We start from the raw sequence: 10,335 nt of genomic DNA, 5'->3' as shown, positions 1-10,335 counted from the left end.
CAGTTTCTATTTCATCCTTCTCATCATGAAAGGAAGAGTATATAAGTAGAAATATAAAAATAAGAATAAGAGAATAACATTTTTTTTATATTTTATTAATGTAAAGTGAGCTTTATTTACTTGTTCATTAAATATATTGTTGAAGTATTTTAAATTTGAGTTAAAAAAAAGTATTTTAAATTTATCAATTTGATATATAATAAATGTTTTGATATTAGACAAGAATTATTAAGAAGAAAGAAGAATAAAACAAATATTTTAATATAAACTCTATATAACGATATTTTTAACATAAAATTATAATTTAACAAATAAACCTATTTCCTTATATAAAATTAATATTTTTTACTCGAGTTATTCATTTATAACTTTTTATACCAATCATATAAAATTTGAATTGAACTTATTTATATGATTGAATGTAAAGTTAAACTTGAATCTACCTATTTAGTGATATAATTTTTTTAATTAAATTAACATTTAACTAGTTAAATTAGTTTAAAAAAACTAGTTGAGTCGTATAATTAATACATAAGTTATTCTTTTAAAAGCAATTCATACATAAGTTAGATGACCTATACTTTTAAAATTTGAATCAATATTAGAATTGGCACCTTTTTCTTTTTTTCCCATTAAACGAAAAAAGGAGGACTCTCAATGTATAGTTATATATAGTTGCTTTCAGAAAAGATAGTTATAGTTTGAAAATGATAATGAATAATCAAGTGTTCTTCAGACTTCAGACTTCAGACAAAAAGTCACTGTCACACAGCCTGCGGAAGCAAACCTAGCCAATGCCAAAACGACGAAGCCACTGTTAATATATTCAGGTAAATAAATAGTCAACGGATAGATGGGACTGCTAATAATTCTAATGAAATGAAACGTGCATTTGTAGACAACATTGAAAAAAAAAAAAGACATTTGTATTGTGTTGACTATTTGTAATTTCTAATATATATATTTACACTGATCAACGTGAATTATTAGTGGAATCCTACAACGGTGTATTGAGTTTCGAGAGAGATATTTCCATTCCATGGCTGCAGTATATACCTTGTTGTTGATCCTTCTGATCTCTCTTGTTATTTCATCTTCAGCAGTGGACACCATGCATCAAGGTTCATCACTCTCGGTGGAGGAACCAAAAGATTTCATGCTCTCTCCAAACGGCATGTTCTCTTCTGGTTTCTTTGCCGTTGGCGAAAACGCATATTCCTTCGCCGTTTGGTATTCCGAACCCTATGGCCAAACACGAAACGCAACCGTCGTATGGATGGCGAACCGTGACCAGCCCGTGAACGGCAAGGGCTCAAAGTTTTCGCTTCTTCACAACGGCAACCTCGCCTTAAACGACGCTGACGAGTCCCACGTTTGGTCCACAAACACCGTTTCACTGTCCTCCTCCGTGCTTCTGTTCCTCGACAACACCGGCAACCTCGTTCTCCGCCAAACGGAGAGTACCGGTGTCGTTTTGTGGCAAAGCTTTGATTTCCCTACAGATACGCTTTTACCTCAACAAGTGTTCACGAGACACGCGAAACTGGTCTCTTCTAGAAGCAAGACAAACAAGTCCTCGGGTTTCTACACTTTGTTCTTCGACAACGACAACATTCTTCGTCTTCTTTACGATGGTCCTGAAGTTTCTGGCCTTTACTGGCCAGATCCATGGCTGGCATCTTGGAACGCTGGAAGATCCACTTACAACAACAGCAGAGTTGCGGTGATGGACACGCTCGGCAATTTTAGTTCTTCAGATGATTTACATTTTTTGACATCTGATTACGGCAAAGTCGTCCAAAGAAGATTGACCATGGATAACGATGGAAACATTCGTGTTTATAGCCGGAGACACGGTGGAGAGAAATGGTCTATTACGTGGCAAGCCAAAGCAAGACCGTGTAACATTCATGGTATTTGTGGCCCAAATAGTTTGTGCTCTTATCATCAAAATTCTGGTATAGAATGCTCTTGTCTTCCCGGGTATAAGTGGAAGAACGTAGCCGATTGGTCTTCTGGGTGTGAACCGAAATTCTCTATGCTTTGCAACAAAACCGTGTCTCGATTTTTATATATAAGCAACGTGGAGTTGTATGGCTATGACTATGCGATCATGACCAATTTCACGCTCAATCAGTGTCAGGAGTTATGCCTTCAATTGTGCAATTGTAAAGGCATCCAATACACCTATGTCTTTGAAAGTGGCACTTATACATGTTACCCGAAGTTGCAGTTGCGGAATGCGTACCGTACACCGTATTTTAATGCTGATTTGTACTTGAAACTCCCGGCAAACAGTTCATATTCTTATGAGGGGTCCACAGAACAGCACGGTCTTGATTGCTCTTCTTCGAGAACGATACAGCTTGAGAGAGCCTATGACATGGGTCATGAAAGCAGATATATTAAGTTCTTATTTTGGTTTGTAGGGGGAGTTGGGGGAATTGAAGTTTTTTGCATATTTGTGATTTGTCTTTTTCTGGTGAAAACAAGTGGCCAAAAATATTCCGGTGTAGATGGACGAGTCTATAATCTATCCATGAATGGTTTCAGGAAATTCAGTTATTCTGAGCTGAAACAAGCCACCAAAGGTTTTAGGCAAGAGATAGGAAGGGGTGCAGGAGGGGTTGTTTACAAAGGAGTGTTGCTGGATCAACGCGTTGTAGCAGTGAAGAGACTCAAGGATGCTAATCAAGGAGAAGAAGAGTTCCTCGCGGAAGTAAGCAGCATTGGAAGACTTAACCACATGAACTTGATTGAGATGTGGGGATATTGTGCTGAGAGAAAACACAGGCTATTGGTGTATGAGTACATGGAGAATGGATCTCTAGCACAAAATATCAAGTCCAATGCTTTGGATTGGACCAAAAGGTTTGACATAGCCTTAGGTACTGCAAGAGGTCTAGCTTATATTCATGAGGAGTGTTTGGAGTGTATTCTGCACTGCGATGTAAAGCCACAAAACATACTTCTAGATTCTAACTATCATCCGAAGGTGGCGGATTTTGGGATGTCCAAGCTGATCATGAGAAACAGAAATGATACTAGTACATACTCTAATATTTCAAGGATACGAGGAACAAGAGGTTACGTGGCTCCTGAGTGGGTTTTTAATCTATCAATCACGTCCAAAGTTGATGTCTACAGCTATGGAATGGTTGTTTTGGAAATGGTCACTGGAAAAAGCGTAACAAAGGATGTTGATGCCACTGATAATGGAGTGGAAAACCTGCATCTCAGCATGGTCGCATGGCTTAAAGAGAAAGACAAAAATGGATCTGGGTGCGTTAGTGAAATCTTGGACCCAACAGTAGAAGGAGGTTATGACGAGGGTAAGATGAAAGCTTTGGCTAGAGTGGCCCTGCAGTGCGTAAAGGAAGAGAAGGACAAGAGACCCACCATGAGTCAAGTAGTAGAGATACTTCAGAAATCTAGCCGCGAAAATGATCATCAGTGATCATCACAAATGGTTCCGTGCTGCTCTTATCCAACAATCACATATTGGATAAGAGAGAAAGGAAACTGTTTTTGTATTAATAACGATCCAACTCATTCATAGATTGGAGAATCAAATAATACATATAGAAAGTTGCATAACAAAATGTTAAAACTGTTGATAACTGTACTACGACTGTCTAACAGAAAACTTAATCTAACCTACGTTAGTTAACTGTGAGAAACAATTAACTAACCTCTAATTAGAAGAGATACATAAACTAATTAAAGGGAGTCAAATATTACTCTCTTATAAATTTTTATATTTAATAAAACTTTACTTTCTTTTACATTTTTTCTCACATCAATTAGCTATTAAATTTATTTTTATTTTCTTTTTCAAATCAAACAAAGCAAACATGGGACGATCAAGTCATTCCTTCTACCTGAATTCTGTTTCTTTTACTTAATCAACGGTATTGACGTAGGAAGCCAATCTAATTCGAGCTCGCATTCCGACAAGATCCATCACCAACCTACATTTCAAATTCCAAAGGCTACTATATTCTTACAGCTAGTTTTCTTTCATCTCAATTTTTATTACAATTTTGTTTTATTTTTTCGTTACATTGTTTATCAATGTTTACTTCTATCATGTTTTTTTTTTTTTCTCTTTATGTACTCATACATTCCAAATTTGGGATATACTTACAACTTTTTCCCATTCCTACTTCTCCTAACCCTGATCAAAATCCATTACCGTTCCTTTATTTGTTAATTCAACCACACGCTTGGGCCCCTTTGGGACTGAAAAAGAATATTATCAACCTTGATTTGTGATGATTATTACACTCTTGTTTCAGCGAATCACGCAAGGAAATGGATGTTTTCCATTAAGCACAATATTGGTCAAGGATAATAATATCTGCATGTAACCAAAAAAAGCGTAATATGTACATACATATGAAAGCTTAATCCACGTTTAACGCAGGCATGATGACTTATTTTGACGCGCCCCGCCTTTCCCCCCCCCCAAAAAAAAATAGAACGAAAACAACAATAATTTCCTATCACGAGGTATTTAATTATTTATACCATTTAAAAATATGAAAGAAACAGTGACAGATAGACTGTGAAAAGCAATTGGCAAACATTATATTATATAATAATAATAACTCGAAAGCGTATAAATGAGCAAGGTTGGACAAAGAGGTGTTCTATCTGAGAATATGCCTTGCTTGTTGTTGTTGTTGCTATTTCTGATTCAAGCATGGCCAGTGAAGCCACAACAAGCCTACGATAGGAACATATTCATATTAGCGGGTCAGAGCAACATGGCGGGTCGGGGCGGCGTAGTGAACAACACCGCCACGTGGGACGGCGTCGTTTCACCCCAGTCCCGTCCCAACCCTTCAGTCTTGAAGCTCGACGCGCACCTTACGTGGGTGGCGGCGCGTGAACCTCTCGACGCGGACATCGATTCTGCGAAGACAAATGGTGTCGGACCAGGAATGGCATTTGCAAACTGGGTGTTGGAGAAGCACCCAGAGTTTGGTCTGATTGGTTTGGTCCCTTGCGCGATTGGAGGCAGCAACATAAGCGAGTGGGAACGAGGAAAAGAGCTTTACAATCAGATGATAAAGAGGGCCAAGGCATCGCTGCGTGACGGTGGCACCATTCGGGCTTTGCTATGGTACCAAGGAGAAACCGATACAGTGAATTTACACGATGCGCAGTTGTACCAAACAAGAGTTCACAAGTTCTTCTTGGACGTTCGTGATGATCTACGGTCTCCGTTGCTTCCTATAATCCAGGTATTTTTTTTGTTCGATTGTTTGTTCAAACTATTATTTTCGTCGTAAATATATTTATTTATTAATCACTAGTTGTTCATTAAATTGGTAGGTTTGGTTTTGGTTTCACCTTCTGTTAGTTGTTTACATATTTTCAAGACAAAGTGGTTGCGACTGATAACATATATTTTCCTCAACTTATTTAATTCCGATAGCTAGCAATTGATTTATAGGGAACTTACTGCTGATTGGGATCGAGGAAGGAATCTTCGATTTCTAGGTAGCTTTGGATACCAAGTATATTGTAGTAATAGATTGGAAATCTTGGATATCCCATATCTAATAAAATTCTTACAATGTTTTTATTATTATTATATCACGTATTTTTCTTATATTTTTTTTCCATCTCTCTTATTTATAAAAAAATATTTAATAAAAAATTGTATGATTCTGAGTAGTGCATCCTATGTTTATAGGTGATGCAAGTGTACTAAATATATAGGATTTGGGACCTGCGGCCATCCTTGTAACCGGCACTCAACATCAATGATTTTGACATACTCCAACCAAGATGACCACGTAAAGTAACCCTACACCGACTAATAAAACTTACGTCTTTGGTTTACTTTCTTGTTTTTTTAATCTCTAGAATTTTTTTTAGTGTCAATACAAAAATTAAGTTTGATAGTTGAAAAACAATTTTATAAAAAAATAATTCCACCTTAAAATCCGGTTTTATTAGTTTTTTTTTCTCATTCAAAATGTAAATATGAATTTTCTAGGTTTATAATTTCATTATTATCACTGTTGAGCCATATTAAGGTTGAACTTGCAATATAATAAATGGTTGCCTGTTAGATGATTCCTGTCAATTTATGTTAGTAACTACTGATCTATCAAAAATAGGTTTTAGTATTGTTGTGGTGTGTAATAAAAGTACCTTCATACTAATAGCTTTACAAGTGATATATTGAGTTTGCCTTGATAACTACTTTACACGGACGACTTAAATTAACTCAAATGTTAAGCTATATAGACGACTTAAATTAAACCTTAGTCAAAGAGAGTAAAGTGTCCTTGCCAACAACACATAAAATAAATGACACTTCTTGTACACATGTACTTATTCTTTTTAACTCTTACAACCGTCCATCATGAATTAAAATACATTACGTTGATATTTTCTATTACTTAAAAAAACAAATTACATCATATATTATTGTGAGAGGGTTACTCTAAACGTTAAAAAGGTAAAAATACGGTGTCCAATCTCAAGAAACTACATGTCAATGTAATTGTTCTATAAATTTTTGCTTTTCCTTTTATCTTTGGTCCAATTTATTTTTTTTATCACATTTTGCAGGTAGCTTTGGCATCCGGATCAGGCCCATACATAGAGATGGTAAGACAAGCTCAGCTGGGCATTGACCTCCTAAACCTGAGAACTGTGGACGCTCATGGGTTGCCCCTTCAGCCCGATGGGCTGCATCTTTCGACCCCGGCCCAGGTGCATCTTGGGCAGATGATGGCCGATGCATTCCTTCAGTTCGTACCTTCTTCAAATCCAAATTACAATGTTAGCCCAATTCTTAATGAGGCAATCAGGCTGTATAATTATGCCTTTTATGTTAATATGCTTCCCTTGTTCTCAACTATGTACCCAACATTCTTATAGTAGCATTCTTTTTTCATTACTATTTTCACCCATAGGCATAAACACAATTATGAAAACTCGATCAGTGTAAGAATCATTTCAATTTAAAGCATGACTGCATGAATACTTGATGCTGCAAAAGGTTGATGTTAATGTTGTTCATATAAAAGATAGAATACAACTCCGGATAAGGGATTTGCAATTAATCATTCTCTAAATTCTTTCACCTGGACATCCGTTTAGCCTGCCCATTCATGTCTCGCTTCCATCAGCCATCTCTTTCATCAAAAACACATGTTCGCTAGCTGTCAATTCCTTTGCCTGATTTTATTTTCTAATTTTTCGGCTACAACTGAGAAATTCTTCATTGGATAAATTAAGAATGCATTAGCTATTTTGGTAGAGTACTCCTCTTGCCTCATTTTATTCACCATTCACTAAGGTTGGTTTAGTGATGAGAAGTTTGAGTAATAAGCATCAAGTCTAAGATTCTATCTTCATTATTATGATGTCATTATACACCAAAAATAAAATTCTATTTATCATTTAAGATATCATACACATTTTATCCAAACAATTGATTATAATTTTCGTGATAAAATAATTTCATGAGAATAAAATTCTCTTAATAGTTTCATGGTATAGTAACAAGTGTAAATATATTAATACCATTTATTTATTGAGTATTATTAAAAATAATTAATATTTTTTATATTTTAAAATATAAAATATTCAACAGAGGAATATTTTTTTAAATCAGAACCAACCCAAAGTCAATCAATCTCTGTAATTTTTTTAATATTATATTATTAATACAGAGTATTCAACTATTTTGATAATCATAAATTTTCATAAAAAATTTGATTGACCATCTTTAATGAGATTTGCCTTTAATTTAAGATATATTTTTTTTTATTCACAAGGTTCCAACTCAATAGTTTAAGAAGATTGGCTTGAGTTCTATTAGAATGACTTGTTTGTATTTTAAAATTATAACTATTAAATGTAAAATTGTTATTAATTTGTGGTATACAATTATGATAAATCCATAGGTTTTGAGAGAAAAAAAATCACCCCTTATGACAAAAATATATATTCTTGCGACATATTTTTGAATTTGTTTCATATTTTTAATTAAGATTTTTAAAGTACGCATATGTTAATTCAATGGTGTCCGCTGAACCAAACTTGATTTTTATTAAGTTGGTTTGATTCACGTTTATTGAAATATAATAAAAAATTAAATTTCAACCAAATTTGATTAGTTCAACTTTTTCGTCCAAAACTGAACCAAATTGACCCGTATAAAACTAGCTACGCCTCTTATTCTCAAATAATCCATAAATGGCATAAACTTCTACGATCAATGTCTCACGATCTATTAATTATAGTCTATAAGATCATCAAGGTCATTTGATGGATATAATAGAATAAAGAAAAAACAATATAAAAGAGTTAGATAAGAGTATGATATGCAAAAAAAAAAAAAAAAAAAGAGAGAGAGAGAGATAAGAGTATGATACGGATATAAATCTAGACTTTTTTAAAAAATCTAATATGGTCTTATTCTATCACGTGTTAGATGCATACCAAAGAACAAAACCGGGTAGCACTATATTATCATATGTTACAGATGATCAACTAAATAATTACATTGTATGATTTAATATAAATCATATTTAAATGGAAAAGTTGTCATTACAAAAAAATTACATACATTTTTCAAATATACTTAATTAAGGATGTGCTTAATTTTAAAACTATATTCTTCTATGATACATTGAATTAGATTAGAATTTTAAATTATAAAAAATTATATAAACAACAAAAATATATTTAATTAAAAAGAGTAGTAACAACAAATGTAAGTACTTTATATATCTTAAAAAAAGTTACTTTAATTAAAAAAAACAAATAAAATAATATATTTTAAGAAAAAGTTTGAAAAAATATTAGTAAAAAGTTTCATTCATTCCATTCCTATTCATTGAATCATGTTTCAACATGACAAGATAATATAACATAATTAATAAATATTATTATTTTTAACACATGTCATATGATAATCAGTTTGATTTATGACCCATACTTATAAAAAAATATTTGTTGGAAAATGTTAATTTCTTAAATAGATTAAAGAAAATATATCTTATAAAATGAAATAATAATTAAAACTATAAATTATTGCTATAATTAAGGGAGATTCGTTGACAACCTCAATCATGAATTACGATCGACCAGAAATTAGCTGGGAAACGCAAGTATTGCTAGGACAGTAAGAATGTAAACAACACATACGAAGAGAATCGAAAGAGACCAAAGGGTTAAGGGGGAAACAAGAGTCAAGATGAATGAGAAAAACATTTCTTAGGCAAATAATAGAATTAATAGAATTGTTTTGTGATATCTCGTCAGGTACGTAGGCAAATAATGAATTGAACACATGATAATTTTTCCTATATTATCCTTTATCATATATATCTACAAAACGAATACTCAAGTCAAGGCTTATTTAAATTGTCATTAATATTATCGTGCTAATTTGTAAATACAAAATGTAACTAATTTCATCGGGGATAGTTGACTGTACTTTGACGAAATTAATAAGAAAGTGCCCCAACACACGGCTTGGACCGTCCAAGATCACGAAATTTATACATATTGATTTTTTTTTAGAGAATTATATATATTGAATTTGAAGCATGTCCAATTGTCAATGTCAATTTGTTGAAATAAAATATAGAAAGCTCGGTTTTGGACAGTTGAACAACATACACGTCCAGCATGGGATTGTTACGAACGTATAAGATCAGGATAAACAAAAACAAACTTGGCTTTAGCTTATGCAATCAAGATAAACATGATATTTGGTGAACATTATTCTAATATTGATTTTAGTCTTTAAAAGTTTAAATGTCGCAAAGAATTTTATATTCAATACTATTAGTAAAAATGTGTCGTTCATTCTTAATTTTCTCTGTAATCACATTTAATTATTTAGATTCTGAATAAAATTTTAGGATTAAATAAATTATTATATTGAGTTTTGTTTTATTCTTAAAATATATTTTTAGAACTATTTCTTACATGAATCCATTTTTCTTTATATTTTTTTTATTATAGGCGCAAGTAATTAATGACTTTTTCTTTATTATCACCTATTTTATTCCATACTTTTTCTTTTCTCTTCCTTTGATCTCCTTTCTAGTTGTAGAAAAAAAAGTATAAGAAGAAATATAGTTTCTTTTGTATAAATTGTACATTGTGCACGATGGTCAAAATAAATTGGAAATATTATCTCTTCAAGAGAAGATAATGCCACTGCAAATATATAAGCCAACTGGAGCTTTGGTTTAGGTAGGGTGTTGATTGGTTGAACCAATAGAAATATTAAATAACTGATTCAATTTGATTTATATAATTGAGATAAACTGATTAATCAGATTAAAACTA

General features: G+C 32.9%; 2 protein-coding genes across 3 annotated transcripts; both read left to right on the top strand.

The window, feature by feature from the left end:
• The first annotated feature begins 1,096 nt into the window (after nucleotides 1-1,096).
• LOC100792388 (putative receptor protein kinase ZmPK1) lies at nucleotides 1,097-3,513 on the top strand. Its single transcript, XM_003527676.4, has one exon. The coding sequence runs from the start codon at nucleotides 1,112-1,114 to the stop codon at nucleotides 3,455-3,457; it is 2,346 nt and encodes a 781-aa protein (XP_003527724.4). The 5' UTR covers nucleotides 1,097-1,111; the 3' UTR covers nucleotides 3,458-3,513.
• Nucleotides 3,514-4,586: 1,073 nt separating this feature from the next.
• LOC100791864 (probable carbohydrate esterase At4g34215) lies at nucleotides 4,587-7,086 on the top strand. 2 transcript variants are annotated; one of them, XR_414570.4, is made up of 3 exons: nucleotides 4,587-5,249; nucleotides 5,705-5,807; nucleotides 6,592-6,730. XR_414570.4 is itself a non-coding variant. In XM_003527675.4 (2 exons), the coding sequence occupies exons 1-2, from the start codon at nucleotides 4,626-4,628 to the stop codon at nucleotides 6,901-6,903; spliced, it is 936 nt and encodes a 311-aa protein (XP_003527723.2). In that variant the 5' UTR covers nucleotides 4,587-4,625; the 3' UTR covers nucleotides 6,904-7,086. The 2 variants fall into 2 exon arrangements, 1 of the variants encoding a protein (XP_003527723.2); XM_003527675.4 differs by lacking the exon at nucleotides 5,705-5,807 and having other exon boundaries at nucleotides 6,592-7,086.
• The last annotated feature ends 3,249 nt before the right edge of the window (nucleotides 7,087-10,335 follow it).

The sequence above is a fragment of the Glycine max genome, chromosome 6, assembly GCF_000004515.6.
Source record: "Glycine max cultivar Williams 82 chromosome 6, Glycine_max_v4.0, whole genome shotgun sequence".
Taxonomy (NCBI): Eukaryota; Viridiplantae; Streptophyta; class Magnoliopsida; order Fabales; family Fabaceae; genus Glycine; species Glycine max.
The sequence above is the reverse complement of the archived record's forward strand: the minus strand, read 5'-3'. Positions and strand labels throughout refer to the sequence as shown.

Excerpts from the sequence above, each read along its gene's own strand:
- LOC100792388 (XM_003527676.4), top strand. The coding sequence starts at position 1,112 with ATGCATCAAGGTTCATCACTCTCGGTGGAGGAACCAAAAGATTTCATG.
- LOC100791864 (XM_003527675.4), top strand. The coding sequence starts at position 4,626 with ATGAGCAAGGTTGGACAAAGAGGTGTTCTATCTGAGAATATGCCTTGC. Across the intron at positions 5,250-6,591 it reads CGTTGCTTCCTATAATCCAG|GTAGCTTTGGCATCCGGATC; the intron begins GTATTTTTTTTG and ends CACATTTTGCAG.